The 21,337-nt window shown below is 40.3% G+C and overlaps 1 protein-coding gene and 1 non-coding gene across 9 annotated transcripts in view; both read left to right on the forward strand.

Moving 5' to 3' along the window:
• The window catches only part of CEP95 (centrosomal protein 95), a 40,786-nt gene extending 19,949 nt beyond the window's left edge, over positions 1–20,837 (forward strand). For 6 of the 8 annotated variants that reach the window (XM_066236928.1, XM_066236929.1, XM_066236923.1 and 3 more), the window contains 14 exons: positions 1,041–1,169; positions 1,867–2,063; positions 3,991–4,103; positions 4,278–4,407; positions 4,805–4,952; positions 12,957–13,096; positions 13,883–13,972; positions 14,676–14,805; positions 15,618–15,787; positions 15,896–15,970; positions 16,907–17,059; positions 19,031–19,177; positions 19,757–19,828; positions 20,492–20,837. In XM_066236928.1, the coding sequence (XP_066093025.1) occupies positions 1,041–1,169; positions 1,867–2,063; positions 3,991–4,103; positions 4,278–4,407; positions 4,805–4,952; positions 12,957–13,096; positions 13,883–13,972; positions 14,676–14,805; positions 15,618–15,787; positions 15,896–15,970; positions 16,907–17,059; positions 19,031–19,177; positions 19,757–19,828; positions 20,492–20,668 (1,871 nt within the window). In that variant the 3' untranslated portion in view covers positions 20,669–20,837. The remainder of the gene's footprint in view (positions 1–1,040; positions 1,170–1,866; positions 2,064–3,990; positions 4,104–4,277; positions 4,408–4,804; positions 4,953–12,956; positions 13,097–13,882; positions 13,973–14,675; positions 14,806–15,617; positions 15,788–15,895; positions 15,971–16,906; positions 17,060–19,030; positions 19,178–19,756; positions 19,829–20,491) is intronic. The other 2 variants (XM_066236924.1, XM_066236925.1) reach the window with 2 other exon arrangements.
• A 33-nt stretch (positions 20,838–20,870) lies between these two features.
• On the forward strand, positions 20,871–20,946 carry TRNAP-GGG (transfer RNA proline (anticodon GGG)). The gene has a single exon. It is a non-coding gene; the product is annotated as a tRNA-Pro (tRNA).
• Positions 20,947–21,337: the final 391 nt, after the last annotated feature.

The following is a 21,337-nucleotide window of genomic DNA, read 5'->3' on the forward strand; positions in this document are numbered from 1 at the left end:
TTGAGACGTGAAAACATGACCCAAAAATCTATTGGACACAGCCAAAACAGTACTAAGAGGGAAATTCATAGCAACACAGGCCTGTCTCAAAAAAAGAAAAGAAAAATCTCAATCTAACCTTATTATTAAAGGAACTAGAAAAAGGAAAACAAAACCCAAAGTGAGTAGAACGCAGGAAATAATAAAAATCAGAGTGGAAAAAACAACAGAGCCTAAAAAACCAATACAAATAATCTTGGTCCTTTGAAAAGATAAAATCAGCCTGACCAGCAGTGGATAGAGCATCTGCCCTATCCAGGATGCTGAGGACCCAGGTTTGAAACCCCAAGGCCACCGGCTTGAGCATGGGATCATAGATATGACTCCATGGTCTCTGGCTTGAGCCCAAAGGTCACTGGCTTGAGCAATGGGGTCACTAGCCCAGCTGGAGCCCCCCCTCATCAAAGTATATATGAAAAAACAATCAATGAACAACTAAGGTGCCACAACAAAGAATTGATGCTTTTCATCTCTCCCTATCCATTCCTTTCTCACTCTCGCTTAAAAAAAAAAAAGATAAAATCAATAAACCTTTAAACAGACTCCATTGATTATGTCATTCCTGAGATTTTTATCCTCTGGGTACAAAATTTTTGGCTTTTAGTATGACATTCAGTAATAAAAAGATTTACCTTGGCCCTGGCCAGTTAGCTCAGCAGTAGAGCATCAGTCTAGCATGTGGATGTCCTGGGTTTGATTCCTCATCAGGTCACACAGGAGAAGTGACAGTCTGCTTCTACAGCCCTCCTCTTGTCCCTTTTCTTTCTCTCCCCCCCCCCCCCCTGCAGCCATGGCTTATTTGGAGCAAGTTGGCCCCAGGCACTAAGGATGGCTCCATGGCCTCTCTTCAAGCGCTAAAATAGCTCTGTTGCTCAGCAACAGAGCAGTGCCCCATTGGGGCTTGTTGGTGGATTCCGGTTAGGGCGCATGAGGGAGTCTGTCTCTGCCTCCCTGCCTCTCACTTAAAAAGAAAAATTTACCTTTAATATTTTCTTTTCTAGGTACCCAAGGCCCTAACGAAATTCAGTCTGAAAAAGCCTCCACTGTACCATGTTCCAAGTCATGTGAAGAAGTGTTGAACCCTTCATCCATTTTTTTGTCTAAGAGTAGGACATTCTTTGTTGAAAACAGTGAGTAGTAACGTTACTAGTTCTTGGACTATTGCTGTGAGTTGGAGACAGTAGTTAGTTCCTGGGATAATTGCTGCTGTTATTTGCCCTTTTACTTTTGTTGCTCTCAATTTTATGCATTCTCTTTCATTTTTACATGATGCTATTTGTAAATATTTTCTGTTAATTACAAGTTCTGATTTCTTTTTATGATGGTCTCGGGTCATGGTTTGCAGCCACTTATTTTATTATCTAAATTCTCTCCTCTGAAACACTTTAGGACTGTTAAGAGTCTCTGATATATTATTTTATCAGTTGGTAGTCTTCAAATTACTAGAGAATGACAGAATATAATAACTTGAAAAATAGTTTTATTATTTCTGGGATTTTCATATGGTATTACATAAAACTATTGTTGATGGCTACCTTTATAATGTGGATGAACCATAATTTATATAGCTATTATTCAAGCCATTTAGGGTTTTTAGTAATTTCTCATTGCTTTGAAATAACTTTTCAGGAAACTTTAATGATATTAAAATTAAATTCTTCCTAATTTAATTAATCCTTAATTGTTTACTGAGGATGAGTCTCTGATTTTTTTTTTATTTAAAAAATCAAGTTAAAATATATTTCTAAGTAGTATTGTGAACATGTATAGATGTAAGATGACATTTCTTAAGAGTTTCATCTTAATATCCACTTAAATTTGTCCAAGTATCAGAAATTCCTCCTGCAGACATGATTCCAAATGCTAGGAAGCTAGGGGAGCCTATCCGATCAGCTATTCCTCTGCATCCACCCTACCACCCTTCAGAGCCTCGAGCACCCTGCCCCATAGGAAAAGAATACTTGCATTCAAGTCACTGCTCCCCTGCCATGAATTCTTCTGGAGAAGACACAGCATTTTTTGTGGTGAGTAGAAAAGCTTGCTTTCAACGTTTAGCTGTCTTTAGGTTTAAAAAGCAGTCTCTGAGCCCTGGCCGGTTGGCTCAGCGGTAGAGCGTCGGCCTAGCTTGCGGAGGACCCAGGTTCGATTCCCGGCCAGGGCACACAGGAGAAGCGCCCATTTGCTTCTCCACCCCTCCGCCGCGCCTTCCTCTCTGTCTCTCTCTTTCCCTCCCGCAGCCAAGGCTCCATTGGAGCAAAGATGGCCCGGGCGCTGGGGAGGGCTCTGTGGCCTCTGCCTCAGGCGCTAGAGTGGCTCTGGTCACAACATGGCGACGCCCAGGATGGGCAGAGCGTCACCCCATGGTGGGTGTGCCGGGTGGATCCCGGTCGGGTGCATGCGGGAGTCTGTCTGACTGTCTCTCCCTGTTTCCAGTTTCAGAAAAATGCAAAAAAAAAAAAAAAAGGGCAGTCTCTGCTAGGATAGTACTCAAGGATGTTACACTAATCAGAGTACATCATAAAATTTACCTCTGTGTACGCCTACATGTTCTTACTTTAGGCATAAAGGGGCAAGATGAATGTATAAAAAGGGAAATAGTAGCAGCCAACACATACTGAGTGTTGACTTTGTACCGCCACGGTTCTGGGTACTTGACAGGTATTGAATAATTTACTCTTCACAACACAGCTCTGAAGTAGATACTATTCTTATTTCCTGTGGGCAAGCAGAAAGAGAGGTTTAGTGTCTTGTCTCAGGTCATTCAGCAATTGTAGAGTCAAGATTTGAACTCAGGCATTCTAGCTTCAAAACCTGTATTATATGCTCCTCATTAAAATTTTTTAAAGGTTTAAAATTTTTAAAAGTATGAAAAATAACCCTCTATCCATAGTCATATTATCAAGCATGACCTACTACTACTACTATCTTGTCCTATTTGCTCCCACTCTTTTTTTTTTTTAAATCCTTTTACACAGTTAACCTCTCCCTATCTTCCTAGAAATCAAAACAGGCATGTATATGCAAAGAGTGAATTTATGAATACTGATACATTCTCATTTTTAAAAAGTCAAACAGTGCAGAAAAAGTACAGAAACAAATTGAGCATTGTTAGTATTAAGTGATCATTTTAAACGTTCTGTGCATCTCTTCAGATAGGGGTGTATAAAGAGAGAGAGAAAAGGAATCAAGACATTTGTCAGTTACATTTGGGAGAGGCTTAGGGCAATGGTGGAAAGGGCTTTAGGAGTTGCTCGTTATTTTCTATTTTTTGACCTGAGTGGCAGTTAAGTGAGAATGTTCATTTAAAAATAATTCTTAAGCAGGACACTTAAACTTCAATTAAAAAAGTATTTTTAAATATTTTTTAAAGTTTTAAAATATTTTTTAAAGTTTTTAAAAATAGTTATTTACTAAAGAGTATTAAATTTTAACTTTAACAGAAAAAAAAGGATACTGACGTGAAAGTGAAGACCTTGTTAAACATGTTTTTCACCACAAGAAATATTTCCATAAGATTCCATCTTATGGAATAAAATGTTATGAGTTTATATTCATATTTCAGGAGATTATGTCTTCAACTATTTCAATTTTGGGCAATTTCTATTGACTTCATGATATAAAAGATAATGACTTAATACATTCTGTTTGTGATTTGATCATTTTTCCATTGTCCAGGTGTAACCATAATCCCTGAGTTTTTATATTTGTGAACACTTTTACATTTGAACAGCATCCTGAGTCACACTTTTTCTGAGTATAAGTTTACAGACATTGTTCCATTCTTTTCATACTGGGATCAGTATTTTGACAAATACTCTATTTTTTTTAAAGGAAAACATGGAGAATAAAGGGACCTAGATTTGTGCAACAGGTCTCCTTTCCTCACGTCCAAAATGTTATTTTTATGTTTCTTCTTTATAGTTTTACAAATTAACTCTTTGTTATTAACAGGAACCAGATAATAGAGTTTTCTTTACTTCCAAGTTGCCTCAAGATAGCAAATGGGAAATGTTTCCAGCTCAAGTTCAAGGCCCTAGAACAAGGAAGCTTCTTAAAGGAAAAAGGTAACATTATTTCAGGCTTCAATGTTTACAGTCTGTTTGCAAAGGAATTTGAATACTCTGCAAACTTAGCTGTGAAGACCAATATGAAATATTAAGGCACATATATTACAGTTATTTTAAGTGAAGTAATATACACTTGGCTACCTAAATGTCATATAGTCACTTTTATTACAGATATGAAAACAGAACTGCAGTCTCATCCTGGGACTCATCTTTCTTCCAGAGGCCAAGAAACAGGTTAACAGAACAAGGATTACATGCAGTATCAGAGAAACTCTCTCAGCGGCTCTCTGAACTAGATTGGGCAAGTCTTGTTTCTATCTGTATATACTGAGATTGCCATAGTCAATGAGCATTTCAGTGATCTTCCAATTGAAGGGAAAGCTTAACTAAGAAACTGGAAAATCACTTGCGTTTAGTTGCTGTGAAAATGTTCCCTAAATCAGACAGGTAGGATATAGGATGAGAAATGCTCTACCCTTTCGTGATATAACCAAGTTTGGTACACATGTATTCAAATTTTCATTGAATTCTGATGAAAACTAATCATTTAACATAAGAGATTACGTTAAACCATTTATCTGTTGAGATACACCTATATAGTTTACCTTTGTTGTTAAAGACATTTTTAATACAAAATTAGATGGATCTCTGATTCTCACAAAATACAATAGATAAAAGATGTTGAATTTTCTTGACAGATGTTAAAAAGTGCCCTGGGTGGTCAAATTAAAGAAAAGACTGACTGCGAACAAGATACGGGAAGTGGAGAGGTGCAGAGCAGAAATGAGACCCTGTCTCAGCACAGTGACAGCGTCGTGGAGTGTGGGCCCAAGAAGCAAAGGCCAGGTAACTATCCCAGAGCGGCCAGGATGAGGACAGGCTAGGGAACCACCGAGGCACTGCCATATGTTTATCATGACTGGCTTCCTCATTTAAATATTTCATAAACATAAAAAAGGATAAGAATAATTTCAAATACCTCTATCTTCATCTAAAAGTAGCAGATGTTAACAGTTATATTTGCTTCACACCTTTTATGTGAAGAGTTGAACTATCCCGTCTGTCCTTCCCATAGTCCAGTGGTTCTCAAACTTTCTGAAGTCGGGGCACATTTAAAATCCTACAAATAATTGTAGGTGCACTATATACAAATTTCTGAGAAATATGTTATAACAAGTCAAATATTAAAGAAAAAGTATATAAAGTCCAAGTGTGTTTTTATGGTAATTAAATGAAATAAATACAACAAAATTAAATTTATTCTGACATTAAAAAACATTTTTATGTTACATTTTTTTGAGTTTTTAGAATTCATAAAATAGAGGGGTTAAAAAAATAAAAAAACAACCACAAAGTTATCTTTTTATATATACAGTGGTACTTGCAAGACGAATTTAATTTGTTCTGTAACTGAGCTCGTAAGTCAGTCAACTCGTATATCAAACTGCCGATACTGGATCCGTGCGCCAATGCACCAACTAGTGGCAGCTTCCTGAATCACCACTCGTATCGGAATTTCGCTCAGATCTCGAACAAAAATACGGACCAAGATGCAGCTCGTATCTTAAAAAATTCAGATGTTGGCCCTGGCCGGTTGGCTCAGTGGTAGAGCGTCGGCCTGGCGTGCAGAAGTCCCGGGTTCAATTCCCGGCCAGGGCACACAAGAGAGGCGCCCATCTGCTTCTCCACCCCTCCCCCTCTCTTTCTTCTTTGTCTCTCTCTTCCCCTCCCGCAGCTAAGGCTCCATTGGAGCAGAGATGGCCCGGGCGCTGGGGATGGCTCTGTGGCCTCTGCCTCAGGCGCTAGAGTGGCTCTGGTCGCAACATAGCGACGCCCAGGATGGGCAGAGCATCGCCCCCTGTTGGGCAGAGCTTCGCCCCTGGTGGGCGTGCTGGGTGGATCCCAGTCGGGCGCATGTGGGAGTCTGTCTGACTGTCTCTCCCCGTTTCCAGCTTCAGAAAAATACAAAAAAAAAAAAAAAAAAAATTCAGATGTTGGTCTGTTCGTATCTCAAGGTACCACTGTATATATATACATTTTTAGTAAGATTTAGTAAATTCAGCAGGTCCTAGCACGAATGTGTTAAGCTTTTTCATTCTTGTGGTTATGAGAAACAGCCTGATGTGTCCTAGAGATTTCTTCAATGTTTGGACATCTATTTGAAAGGTAAATCTTATTTCCTCGTCAATACATTGAAGAATTCCTCTCTTTTTACTCTTAATTGTGTTGAGTGCAGAAAATGCCTACCATACATATCATCTTAACTTTACACCAAAGGATAGAAGAAACTTGCCTCCAGTCTTTCCAGGGAACATGGGGGGTAGTGTAAACAATCCAGCACCACAGCTTAACAGCCTTTTGCAACCTAATCAGGAAAGTGAGGTGGGGGGTTGGGCAGACTGTCAGCTTACAGCCAATTCCCCACACCTCTGTCCCCCAAAAATCTAAACTCCAAAAACCCTGTTGGTTTTCTGGTCCCCAACAGGCACATATTTCTCTGAAATACCATAGGGCGCACCTGGAAATCTTCTAGGGAACATCAGTGCGCCCTGGCGCACACTTTGAGAACCACTGCCCTAGTCCATTCTTTTTTCTTTCCCTCAAAGAACTCCCAAAATCGGCATCTTTTTTCTTACCCTGTTTTTATTTCTTTCTTTCCAGTTTTATTGAGCTATAATTGACATATCACTTTATTCACTTAAATTTTACAGTATAATGATTTGATACATGTATATACTGCAAAATGATTACCACAATAAGTTTAGTTAACATATAACTTTTAAGATCAAATCTATTAGCAACTTTCAAATATGTAATATACTATTGTTTACTATAGTCACCATGATGTACATTACATTCCCAGAACCTATAGCTGGAAGTTTGTACCTTTTGTTCATCTTCACATTTTCCCTACCCCAAACCCCAACTCCAGACCCCACCAATCTGTTCTCTGTATCTGTTTTTTAGATCCTACATATAAGTGAGATCATACAGCATTTATCTTTTTCTGTCTGATGTACTTCATTCAGCATAATGGCTTCAGTGCCCATCCATGTTGTCATATATAGCAGGATTTCTGTCTTTTTTATGGCTGAATAATATTTCATTGTGCCTGACCTGTGGTGGTGCTCGGTAAAGCATTCAACTTGGCAGTGTCGTCCCCCCTCCCTTTTTTTTTTACAGAGAGAGGGATAGACAGACAGGAATGGAGAGATGAGAAACATCAATCATTAGTTTTTCGTTGCGCGTTGCAACACCTTAGTTGTTCATTGATTGCTTTCTCATATGTGCCTTGACCGCAGGCCTTCAGCAGACCGAGTAACCCCTTGCTTGAGCCAGCGACCTTGGGTCCAAGCTGGTGAGCTGTGCTCAAACCAGATGAGCCCGTGCTCAAGCTGGCGACCTCGGGGTCTGGAACCTTGGTCTTCCGCATCCCAGTCTGACGCTCTATCCACTGCGCCACCGTCTGGTCAGGCTAAAGCATTCACTTGGAATCCTAAAGTCGCCAGTTCGAAATCCTTGGTTTGCCTGGTCAGGACACATATGGGAGTTGATGCTTCCTGCTCTTCCCCCCTCTTTCATTCTCTCTTTCTCTCCTCTCTCTAAAAATGAATAAATTAAAAAATTTTAATCAAATAAAATCTTAAAAAATATTCCATTGTATACCATATTTTCTTTATCCAAATATCTCAGTGGACACTTAGGTTGTTTCCATGTCTTGACTGTTGTAAATAATGCAACTATGAACATGGGGGTGCAGATATCTTTTTTAAGTGATTTAATTTCATTCCTGGATCTACACCTGGAAAGAGATTTGCTGGGTCATATGGTGATTCTATTTTTAATTTTTTTTCAGAATCTTTGTTTTCTATAATGGCTTCACCAATTTCCAACCAAAGTTAGTGTACAAGGATTCCCTTTTCTCCACATTCTCTCCAACACTTATCTCATTTGTTTTTTGTTGTTTGTTTGTTTGTTTTTACAGAGATAGAGAGTGAGTCAGAGAGAGGGATAGACAGGGACAGACAGACAGGAACGGAGAGAGATGAGAAGCATCAGTCATTAGTTTTTCATTGCACATTGCAACACCTTAGTTGTTCATTGATTGCTTTCTCATATGTGCCTTGACCGTGGGCCTTCAGCAGACCTAGTAACCCCTTGCTGGAGCCAGCAACCTTGGGTTCAAGTTAGTGGGCTTTTTGCTCAAACCAGATGAGCCTGCGCTCAAGCTGGCAACCTCGGGGCCTAGAACCTGGGTCCTCTGCATCCCAGTCCGACACTCTATCCACTGCACCACTGCCTGGTCAGGCTATCTTGTCTTTTGGATAGTAGCTATTCTAACAGGTGTGGGCTGATAGCTCATTGTGGTTTTGATTTGCATTTCCCTAATAATTAGTGATGTTGAACATCTCTTAATGTTTTCCTTAGAAAATGTTCATATCCTCTGCCCATTTTTTAATTGGATTTGGGTTATTTTGTATTTTTCCGAAATGAGAAGCATGGGGCAGGCAGACAGACAGACTCTCACATGTGCCTGACTAGGATCCACCTGGCATGCCCACCAGGGGGCAATGCTCGGCCCCTCTGGGGCATTGGTCTGCTGCAATCAGAGCAATTTAGCGCCTGAGGCAGAGGCCATGGAGCTGTCCTCAGTGCCTGGGCCAACTTTGCTCCAATGGAGCCTTGGCTGCAGGAGGGGAAGAGAGAGACAGAGAGGAAGGAGAGGGGGAAGGGCGGAGAAGCAGATGGGTTCTTCTGTGTGCCCTGACCAGGAATTGAACCTAGGACTTCCACATGCCGGGCCAATGCTCTACCACTGAGCCAACCGGCCAGGGCTGGATTGGTTTTATTGTTGAGTTACATGAGTTCTTTATATATTTTGGATATAACCCCTTATTGAAAGTATCATTTGCAAATATCCCGTTCTTTTGGTTGCCCTTTTTTTTTTTAAGATTTAATTTATTGAGTTTAGAAGTATGTTAGAGAAATGAGGAAGGGGAGAAGCAGGATGCATCAACTTATAGTAGCTGCTTCTCATATGTGCCTTAGGCAAGTTTGGGCTTTCAAACTGGCAACCTCAACATCCCAGGTCAATACTTGATCGATCCCACCACTACAGGCTAGGCATCTTTTTGTTTAGTTAATGGTTTCCTTTGCTGTGCAGAAGCTTTTTAGTTTGGTGTAGTCCCAGCTGTTTATTTTTGTTGTTGTTGTTTTCTTTGGAGTTTGTTGTTTGCCTTTGGAGTAAAATTCACAAAAACACCACCGAGACCAAGTCCAGAAGTTTAGTGCCTATGTTTTCTTCTATGTATTTTATTGTTCCAGCTCTTACATTCATGTTTTTAATTTTTTTGGGTTCATTTCTGTGTATGGTGTAAGAAAGTGATCCAGTTTTCCCAACACCAGTCATGGAGGAGACTTTCCTTTCTTTATTGTATATTCTTGACTCCTATGTCATAAATTAGTTGGCCATATATGTGTGGATTTATATCTGGGCGCTCAATTCTGTTCTGTTGGTCTGCTTGTCTATCTGGTTTTCTGCCAGTACCATACTGTTTTGATTATTATAGCTTTGAAGTGTAGTTTGAAATCATGGCATGTGGATACATCAGACTTTTTTTTTCTCAGGATTACTTTGGCTATTTGGGGTCTTTTGTGGTTCCATACAAATTTGCGGATTTTTTTTGTTCTATTTCTGTGAAAAATGCCATTGTGATTTTGATAGGAATTGCACTGAATTTGTAGATTGCTTTTGGTAATGTAGACATTTTAACAATGTTAGTTCTTCTGATCTGTGACAGTGAAATATCTTTCTAGTTTTTGATCAGTGTCTTGTTTGAAATGTACAGGTCTTTCACCTTTGTTTATTCCTAAGGTGTTTTATTATCTTTGATGTGATTGCAGGTAGTATTATTTTTCTTAATTTCTCTTTCTCATGCATTTGGTCTCTTTAAGTACTCCTCCCATTAATTTTATTCCTGAGTTCATTGAACTGCCTTTCTCTGTTTTCTTGTATCTCACTGAGGTTTTTCATTACTATTTTGAATTCTCTTGTCATTTAGATGACAATGTTCCATGACTTTGATTTCTGGAGAATTATCATTTTCTTTCCATTATCTGTTACTTGGGTTGTTTATGATGGTTGATGGGTTGTTCCTCCGCTGGTGTATTTGAAATAGTGAATACCTTATTTAGAAATGGTTTTAATTTTAAGAATTCAGCAGGTTGATAATTAGGTCTTTCTTTTGTTTTCCAGTAGACGGTGCTATAGCACAAGTTTTTGTTTTCTCTTACCTGTGCTACTTTCTGCCTCTGGGATTGCAGTTGGTAGGGGTGTTGCTATAGTCATAGGAGTCTCCACTTGTATGAACGGGTTGATGCATGTCCCTGCCATGTCTAGAGTCACCAGGCATCATCATCACGGTAGGGGGATGTGGCGTGTGGGGGTAAGCTAGGTTTGCAAGCCTGCCACATTGCTCCTTGGTTCCATATGGCTGCAGGCGCCATTGTGCTGTATAGCCAGGAGGCTGTAGACATGTCTCCATTGCTGCTATATGGTTCCACTGCAGCCTGGAGAGGGAGCCAGATTCTCAGGTGTACACACTGCTTCTGCCAGGCCATAACATGTGGGCCACACACCTGCTCCATCTCTGCTGCTGTGTCAGCTGGAGCCACGGGCTCAGCCATAGAGGCAGAGGAACTGCGTCTGTGGGCACTGACCATCTTTAACCCCCCACCCCCTTTCAGATGTACCAATGTGTGGACCTCTCAGGTGTGGTCAGGTGTTTAACAGAGGAATCCTTTTTGGATTATAGATGTCTGATTAGTGGTATTTAGGGTAGGTACACAGGGAGCTTTTCCACCATGATGCTGACATCATTCCTATACTGCCATTTGAACAGGAACCCTCTTAATTCCTGTTTTTATATTTTAATAGCCTATATGTTACCTGTCTAAATATGCTATCTTTTTCTTTTAAATTTATATAGATGCTGTATATATTATTCTGCAACTTGTCTTTTTTGTTGTTGTTAACTTTGTTTCGGAAATCTATACTGATACTTAAAGATCCAGTTCATTTGCCTGACCAGGCAGTGGTGCAGTGGATAGAATGTCAGACTGGGATGCCGAGGACCCAGGTTTAAGACCCCGAGGTCACCAGCTTGAGTACGGGCTCATCTGGTTTGAGCAAAAGCTCACCAGCTTGGACTCAAGCTCAGTGGCTCCAGCAAGGGGTTACTCGGTCTGCTGAAGGCCGGCGGTCAAGGCACATATGAGAAAGCAATCAATGAACAATTAAGGTGTTGCAACACACAACGAAAAACTAATGATTGATGCTTCTCATGTCTCCATTCCTGTCTGTCTGTCCCTATCTATCCCTCTCTCTGACTCTGAAAAAAAAAAAAAAAAAAAAAAGATCCTGTTCATTTTAACTACTATGTAACTAAAGTCACACAATCTCATTTGTGTTTGTACATATGTATATTTCTCACTATTTCCCTTATTGTAGGACACGTAGATTGCTTCCATAACTACAAATAATTCTGCAATGAACAACTTGTAACAAGTTTTTCTAGGATCTACATCTATTAGAATTACTGGATCATAGGGTTTTACACTTTCGCACCTTTACCAAATTCCCTTCCAAAGTGATTGCTCCAGTTATAGTCATATCAGCAAAACATGACAGTTTCTGGTTTGCCACATTTTTGTAGATACTTCCTACTGCTTGTTCAAATTCAAGTAATTATTTTCCAACAACTAGAATTCTGCCTGTTTTCTATTCCCTTTATCAACTTTGGCCATCTTTGTTTCTCTAGAAATAGTATTTCTCATCTAAAACTTCCTGAATTTTTTCAGTGGTTTTGTTGTTTTTCTCCAAGAATATTTTTTTCTTCTCTTGATTATTTCATATTTCTCTCTTTACACTTGGCTCAGGTAATCTTTAGAACCCTAACCCAGTAATCTACATGTTCTCTTACTATACACATACATATGGTATCCATTTTGAAAATATATTGTAAGTTAAAATGTTATTTTAATCAGATGTTTGGTTTCTAAAGAAGAATACATTATGGCTATAATAAAATGCACTAAAGACATCATTTAAAATAGATTGCTCAATTCACTTTCTCAATATCTCAGAATTTAAAATGAATTAAGATTTGAATTAAAAATAAACACACAGGGAAATATTAAATCTCTGGGAAATTTTATTTCAAAAGATATCAAACTAATTTCCTTGACCTTAGAGCTACATTGAATTACTTTTCCAAAAAGGGATGGAGTCCCCCTCTTCACAACTATTAGATGTCCAAACACCGGTATAAACAATAGAACAAAAAGGATTGTGGAGAGAAGTGGTTTGTTAGATCTCTTAGGCAGTGTGGAATTAGGAGGGCTAATGGCTAAGTAGAAAATAGTCAAGACTGCTTAGAAAAAGCTAAACTATGTTAACTTTAGCTCATAAATAAGCGCACTGCTTTACATGGACAAGATTTGGGTAAAAGAATAGACATACAATTCAGATGGTTTAACATTTTCTTTCTTCTTCCAAGAGCACTTAGTACCAGTTTTTGTGCACAGCAGGCATTCCACATTTTGTTCCATTTTCAACCCCAAGTTGAATATAGAACCTAAGTACTTCTCTGAGACAGTGCACATTTGTCTGTTTACTTGGTATGACTAAACACACATATACAAATTAGTCATAGGAGGAATATGTTTAGACTACACTTAGGACATTTGCAGTCATTCTCTGGATTTAGTGAAAATCAACTATATATTTGGTTTCCCACTTAACATTTCTGGTTGTCAGGAACTAATGGTATATGTCTCCTCTTGTTATAGGACTTGCTGTGCATAGAAAGCCACCATACAGATCTCATTCGCTTTCTCCATCTCCAGTTAATAAAAACAAACAGTTGCATATGGAAAGAAAAAGGCAGCAAAAGCCAAAAGAAACAGATATCCCCCGACTGCAAGCAAAGGTGCATCCCATCTCTTGACTACCTTTGGGCAGTAGGCTGTACCATTTACCTGTGGCCAAACACTACAGTGAATATGCTGGGATTAAGGCTAGCTTCATTCAGTTTTCTTGAGCTGAATGGATAACAGAAAATTATATGACATAGCTTTTATGTTCCCAATTAAGGAATATAAAATTTATAGTCACAAAATTTTAAGACTAGCCTCAGATATAGCCCAAGTACTGAAGTGAATTAAGAAAGAGTAGATCAGTAAGGGTTGATATTTTCTGAAGAGAGCTTCAGAGATGAATGGAATTTGAGTAGATTAAATGTGACAGGCCATTTGAGTTACAGATAGGATGAAAATGCCCAAGACAGGAAGGAGTGGAGGTGGTTAGGATTCAACAAGGAGAATGTATGCTTACCAAGTATGACTATCTGCTGTGGAATAGGGATTTTGAAATGTAATATAAATTTAGAACACTTACCATATATTGTTTGCTATAATATGTTTTATAATTCAGATGCCTTACAACAGCATGTAACTGCAACTCAATATGTAACTTCCACCCAAGGGAGAATCAAAATAATTACAAGAACTATGAGAAAAAAAAAACACATTATGTAGGATTTCATTCTGTGTCCCAAGTATATACATCTATTAAATAATGTATATTCATGATATAGAACCTGAAAGGAACTTTTAAAAAAGTGAATACAAGGGCAGGATCTTAGGTGAATTTTTTCTTTATGTTCATTTGTTTATGTTTTTTATAACTAAATATTATATGGCCTTTTCCTCTGTAGGCAATAACTGAGGCATTTGAAAGGGAACTAAGAAGAAGTAAAGTTCAAGAGAATATTGGACCTCCAAGAATAAATGACGAGAAGGAAACAGTGGGTAAAAGTCTCGACTGTAATTAATGCCATTTGATCAGATCAGTGGAAAGTACATAGAGATGGGCTTTTTAAAAGGAAAAAATCAGGTCTTTAATCATTGGGGCTCCTTAGAAAAAGGCAGATTTCGTTTCACTGTGTGGGATTTTTCTTATTCGCAGGGTAGCCAAGTTGCTAAAATGTAACAAGACGGGGTACCAAAGAACACTAGTATTTTTCCTTCCTGCCAAAAACTTCCCTCAGTTTTTAAGGGGTTCTATTACTTAACAGTTCACCAAGGGTTTAAAAGATAGTCCAGGCTGACAATTTAAAGAGGATGAAAGGACAGGATATCTCAGTTGTTATATACCTGGTTGGAAGAAACCCAAAGCATAAGTTTCCATTGCTTTTCAAACAGATGCTTACAGAAACTAAAAGCATAGGAAAAATGCTTAGACTAAAATGTTCATAAAAAAAGGACATCAAATACAGCATGTTTACAGCTAAACATTGTTTGAGAACTTCAACAATTTTTTCCATATAGATTTAAAAAGAAACAAATACATCAAAATAGTAGTTGTATTTAGGATGTGGGGACCATGGTGATTGAAATTTGAAAAAAAAAATCAGTGTGGTTTCAAATTCCGAAGGATGACAGAAGCCGAAAGGTTCTTTTTAAAGTTATTACTTCTTATTTCTATTCTGTTTTATATCTGCTTCTAAGGAAGAACTATACAGAAAATCTGGTCATAAAGAAACTCCAAAACGTAGTCAATCCTGGAAGATTTACTCTAGAAACACTACAACTCCCAGTCCAAGAGGTGGCTTGCCAAAACCAAATAAAGGAGTTCCAAGTAAGAACCACAAAATCGTACTTTATGGAAAGCTGGCGTCCTTTAAGTGTGTGCTGCATTCCAGAACACAGTCCTGGAAACTGACAGCCACCAGTCAGTTGGAGAGAAGGGCCCTCTTTGATCACTGCCCTGTGCTAGGTTTCTGTAAAGAGATAGAACTTAAGCAAGGCATTTAATTAAAACTCTTCAATAATATCTCAGGGAAGCCTGTATCTTGGCACCCCAAAAAAGCTAAGGCTACTACATGCTGCTCCAGCTTTACTCTGCTCTCTCATGCTGGCTGCCTTGTCTTTGTTTCTAGGAAGTTGGTAGGACCCGAAGGGTGCTCCAAAGCAAGCAGGTGGTCTGCCCAGCTGCTGTTATATTGACAGCTGGTGCCAGTGAGTGTTAAGAGTCCTCTTACAAGGAAAATGGGATCATGTGAAATGCCAGGGGCAGTTTCAAAGACTGCTGGCCTTCTAACTACATCCTATCAGACAGAGACTTTGCCTCCCAGTAGCGGTGAGAAATCTGACCACACACACAGCATCCACACAAGGCACTGAGTCAGCTAAGCAGTTACGGTGGACTTCACAAGGCCAGCCTGTCATCAGTCAGAACTGTTGAGCTTATTTTCATCCATACCAGTAGTTGGCTTACTCTGATCAAAGAAGGAATGTAAAAGTAATAACATACTTTTAAAACTGTTCTCTCAAGGATCAGAATTGCATCACTTAGATAAGCTTTGATCGATCAGGAAGATGGGATGGAAGTTCTTATTAAACGCTGTTAGCGAGTCTCTCGGATTAAAAGCATTTTTTTTTACACTGCAGTGAAAGTAAACGAACACAGTCTCTTGCCCCTGATGCTTGAGCAGTTTCCATTTCTCTATGTTTCTGGCCAAACACTGAGCAAAATGTGGAAAGAGCAGATTGCACAGACTACACAGGTCAAAAAAGATGCATACAGAGAAAGTCGATCAAAGAAGAAACTCCAGGATGAAGTAAGCTGTCAATTTTAAGTATAGGAATATAAACCAAAAGGGAAAGCTAACTGTTGAGAATTTAAGTGGATAGCATTATTAACTTCCTTCGCTGTTGTCCCCTTAAAGATAGAAGAAGCCTTAAGAAGGCATGACCTGCTAACTGCACTTGTCAAGAAAGAGTATGAACATAACAAGAGACTGGTAAGTCAAGAACAAGTTGGGTATTGTAATTCTGAATTTATAACATGTTAATTCCTTTTATTTGTATCAGCTGGGCAGTAGTCCCCCACAGACTGTTACCTCAAACACGTGCCCATTGAAGCCTCTAGGCTAGAGCTTGAACCAAAACTGATGAATGGGGAAGGCGCTAGGTTCTTTACAATACTAACATGGTAGAGACATTTTCTATGCCTCCGTTATAATTTGGAGAGAATCGCACATAGCTTATTATCCTCTGTTGAGTGTAATGAAGGGAAAGGACAGAGGTCAAAGGCTAGATGCCAGAGGAAGAGATGTTAAACCCCATGGCTGAATATAGAGATAAGCAATGAGAACTATACTCCCAAACAATTCCAAAGAAGAGGAAGCCACCTGGGGAACTGCAAGTAGTACTTTGGTATGGGGGCAGAGGGAACAGATACCCAAACACCTGGTTGAAGGACTTCTGTGCACAACCTCATTGCAGCCTCACTGCTTGATATGAGATACTGTCTTCATTTTGGCGTAAATACTCTTGGTAACTCAAGTTTTCCTTGTAAGTCAGAATGCCGTTTTTCTCCCTCTAAGCTGGCATTTGGGTGTGGCTTAGGGAACACTCTGGTGGAACGGGGAGATGCAATTCTCAGTCCCACCAGGTCCTTGCTGCCCTCTGCCATGGTGGGAGCTCACTGGGGCGGCTCTTGGGACTGAGGTGATGAACACACCAAAGGCTAGAGGGCTTCTGGGGGCTGACCGTCTCTCACATTCTATGCACAGGCATTAGGCCACTGGTTCTCTGTACCTGGCTCACTGCTTTAAGACACTGATGGGGAGTGGGGCAGATGAGAATACTGAAGTGTGTCCTCTTACCTTACCTCTTTTTCCCTTTTTAAAAAAATTTTTATTGAATTTATTGGGGTTCCCCTTTCCTTTTTTTAGCAAGACTTCAAGGACCGCATTCACAGACAGAAGTTGACCCAGTCAAGAATAAAAGAAAATCGACAGCAAACTGTTCGTGCCCAAAAATACTATGATGATTATAGAGTTCAGCTACGTGCAAAAATGATGAGAATTAGGACCCGAGAAGAAATGGTAAGTATGGCTTTTCTAGCTAACCCTACTAAGAGGGTGAATTTTACCTGTTCCCTTTCAGGACCATCGTCTTTGTAACTCTTGTCCCAATTTGAATACACAATTCAAATACAAGTCCTAAAAAACTGGCTATGAGAGTTCAGACTCGGCCATACCTCATGTTATTACCCCCATAGTACCTCCCAGTCTGTGCTCAGTTTCCACAGCCCTCTGAATCCCCTCTGGCTTCCTGCACCTAGTACTTTTCCCAAACTACTGCTTTAGGGCTTTGGGACGATGTTATCAGAGACAGGAACTTAAGATGTAATTAGGTGACCTAGGTTTCCGCATAAAATCAGAACAATACAGGACAGATGTGCTCTGAGGTGGTTCCACAATGCTGTCTCTTTCAAGTCAAGCTCAACTGCTTAATATTTTGGGATTCAAAACTGGCAATGAATTTCATCCCTAGAGTAAAACATGAAGGTAATTAGTTAACTGGGTTTGAGAGGTTAAGTAACTTGACTATGGTAATAGGACTGGCTAATGAATATATGGCTCTAAGAACCAGTTCTTTGATCAAGAAGTCTTACTAATCAGTGGAGAAGTGAGCACATCCAAATCCTTTGAACAGTTTGTTTTCCTATGGTCTTTGAGATGGTAACCATGTCACCCTCAGCTGTGCACATGCAGCATTTGTTTCTGCTCTGGGGTTCTTGCCTGATATGCATGGCTGCTTTAGATATCTTCTCTTTGGGCTACAGGAAGAGATGCTGAAACACATTAGTCATTAGGGAAACACAAATCAAAACCACAGTGAAATACCACTCATACCCACTAAGATGGCTCAGTAAAAATAATGAGAAGGATGTGAAGAAGTTAAGAGCCTTCATGCAGTGCTGGTGGGGTTGTAAAATGGTGCGCCCACGTTAGAACACAGCCTGGGGGTTCCTCAAAAGTCTAAACATAGAGCTACCATATAACTCAGCACTCCTAGGTACATATTCACTAGCATACATGTTCACATAGCACTCCTGGTACATATTCACACAAATAACTTATACACAAGTGTTTGCAGAAGCAATAGTTGTAACAGCCAAAAAGAGGAAAACAGGCCTTGGCCGGTTGGCTCAGTGGTAGAGCGTCAGCCTAGCGTGCAGAAGTCCCGGGTTCGATTCCCGGCCAGGGCACACAGGAGAAGTGCCCATCTGCTTCTCCACCCCTACCCCTCTCCTTCCTCTCTGTCTCTCTCTTCCCCTCCCGCAGCCGAGGCTCCATTGGAGCAAAAGATGGCCCGGACGCTGGGGATGGCTCCTTGGCCTCTGCCCCAGGCGCTAGAGTGGCTCTGGTCGCAACAGAGCAAAGCCCCGGAGGGGCAGAGCATCGCCCCCTGGTGGGCGTGCCGGGTGGATCCCAGTCAGGCGCATGCGGGAGTCTGTCTGACTGTCTCTCCCTGTTTTCAGCTTCAGAAAAATACAAAAAAAAAAAAAAAAAAGAGTAAACAAAATAGGATACATCCATACAGTAGAATAATCCTTGGCAATAACAAGGAATGAAGTATTGATAAGATGGTATGATATAGATGAACCTTGAGAATATGCTAAGTGAAAGAAGCCAGATACAAGACGTCACAGAGCATGTGATTCCATTTATATGCAATGTCCTAAGTAGGCAAATTTGTCGCCACAGAAAGTGACTAGTGGTTGTCTAGGAAGGGCTAAAAGGGAGTGCTGCTCTGGGTATGGGGTGTCTTTATGGAATGATGAAAATGTTCTGAAATGAGTGGTGATGGTTGCACTGAATATATTAAAACATACTGAATTATACATCTTAAAAGGGCGAACTTTATGATATGGAGATTATATCTCAATAAACCTGTTATTTTTTTTAAATCTTTGTGAAATACATTAAGTATATACCTCTAGTTGGGTAAAATGATTATATTCCTCCATGGAAGTTCAGCATAACTTGATTTTTCTGACTAAAAAACAGATATTTAAGAAACTGTTTGAAGAAGGTTTACAAATTCAAAAGCAAAGGTTACGAGACCTAAGAAACTATGCCAAAGAAAAGAGAGATGAACAAAAGAGACAGCACCAGAATGAACTGGACTCAATGGAGAACTACTATAAAGACCAGGTGGGCTCACTGCTGCTTATTTACAGTCTAATGCGCTTAATTCTGAACACCCTCTGAAGTCAGCTTAGTCTATTGAACCAGTGGTCCCCAACCCCTGGACCAATACCAGTCCGTGGGCCATTTGGTACCAGTCGCAGAGAAAGAATATATTTAAGTCTGAAATGATGTTTTATTTTTTAAAAATGACCAGATTCCCTCTGTTACATCCATCTAGGACTCACTCTTGACGCTTGTCTCGGTCATGTGATACATTTATCCGTCCCACCCTAAAGGCCGGTCCGTGAAAATATTTTCTGACTTTAAACCGGTCCATGGCCCAAAAAAGGTTGGGGACCACTGTACTGAACAATAAATCTCCATATCTTAATTCAGAACTTGTCACTAAACAGGTTAGACTGACCCCCTTTTCAGACTGAAATTAAGATAAAATAAGCTAGTGCTTGACTGAAGTACAGAATCTCTATTGCCCAAATTCTATTAAAATAAAGATTTTAGGCCTCTGAACATTAAGTATAAGAACTCTTATATTTAGACTACAGACAAATAAAAAAATTTGGTTTTTGTCTTACCTGTAAACAGTTTTCATTGCTGGCAGAAGCCATATCACAGGAACATCAAGAACTCAAAGCCAGAGAGAAATCCCAGGCCCAGGTAATGATTAACAGGATAGAAATAATTTCTTTTACATTTTTAAAAAATAGAAAATACTGATATTATATCTTAAGGGGAATGGGAGAAATAATACTAAGAAGGTCCATCTATCCTATGGTTTTACCTATTCAGGTCTCTGTAAGAGCTACTGCTAAATTATTAAAATTATTGCAGCATGGCCCTGGCCGGTTGGCTCAGTGGTAGAGCGTCAGTCTGGCATGCAGGAGTCCCGGGTTCGATTCCTGGCCAGGGCACACAGGAGAAGTGCCCATCTGCTTCTCCACCCCTCCCCCTCTCCTTCCTCTCTGTCTCGCTCTTCCCCTCCCGCAGCCAAGGCTCCATTGGAACAAAGTCGGCCCGGGCGCTGAGGACGGCTCTGTGGCCTCTGTCTCAGGTGCTAGAGTAGCTCTGGTCACAACAGAGCGATGCTCCAGATGAGCAGAGCATTGCCCCCTGGTGGGTGTGCCGGGTGGATCCCTGTCGGGCGCATGTGGGAGTCTGTCTGACTGCCTCCCCATTTCCAACTTCAGAAAAATACCAAAAATAATAATAATAATTAAAAAAAATTATTGCAGCAGCTTGATGGGAGCCGAAGAGGGAATAAAAACAGACGAGGGCCTGGATAGGGGTCGTGATAGCAGGGTGACACGAACTGTCTTTTAGACATTATCTAAGGTGAAGAAGGAGCTGAGATCTAAGATGGAGAAGGAGATTCAACAACTGCAGCATATGATCATGGAGAATGACGATGATACCTTCTTTCGGGAGCTGGAAGCGGAGCGCTTCAAGTCCCAGCTTCACCTGGCCTCCTTTCAGTACAGTAAGAACCCTGTCCCTTGAGGCCTGACTGCCAAGTGCTGTGTGGGAAGCAGTTGAGCAGGGCAAACTTAGAATTGAGTCAGTAAACCATCTAAACCAGAAGAATCATTTCTAAATGTCTTGTCTAAAAATTCATTCTGGTGCTTTTTAATGAAATAATGTTTTAAATAAAGTGTTTTCTTAAACTTGACTGCTTTTGAACTTATAATACCTTAAATGGGAGGCCCTGGCTGGTTGGCTCAGTGGTAGAGCGTCGGCCTGGGGTGCAGAAGTCCCGGGTTCAATTCCCAGCCAGGACACACAGTAGAAGCGCCCATCTGCTTCTCCACCCCTCCCCCCCTCCTTCCTTTCTGTCTCTCTCTTCCCCTCCCGCAGCCAAGGCTCCATTGGAGCAAAGTTGGCCCAGGCGCTAAGGATGGCTCTGTGGCCTCTGCCTCAGGCGCTGGAACGGCCCTGGTTGCCACAGAGCATCGCCCCCTGGTGGGCATGCCGGGTGGATCCCAGTCAGGTGCATGCTCCCCGTTTCCAACTTCAGAAAAGTAAAAAATATTAAAAAATAATAATACCTTAAAGGGGAGATTAAAGGCATATGCTCTTCATTAGTGATATTCGCACTAACGCAGTCTGCAGACCTTGACTAAGTAGCCAGCTCCTAAAGCCCACTGTTGTGAGTTAACAAAATTTTGAAAA

This window comes from Saccopteryx bilineata, chromosome 6, assembly GCF_036850765.1.
Source record: "Saccopteryx bilineata isolate mSacBil1 chromosome 6, mSacBil1_pri_phased_curated, whole genome shotgun sequence".
NCBI classification, from domain to species: domain Eukaryota; kingdom Metazoa; phylum Chordata; class Mammalia; order Chiroptera; family Emballonuridae; genus Saccopteryx; species Saccopteryx bilineata.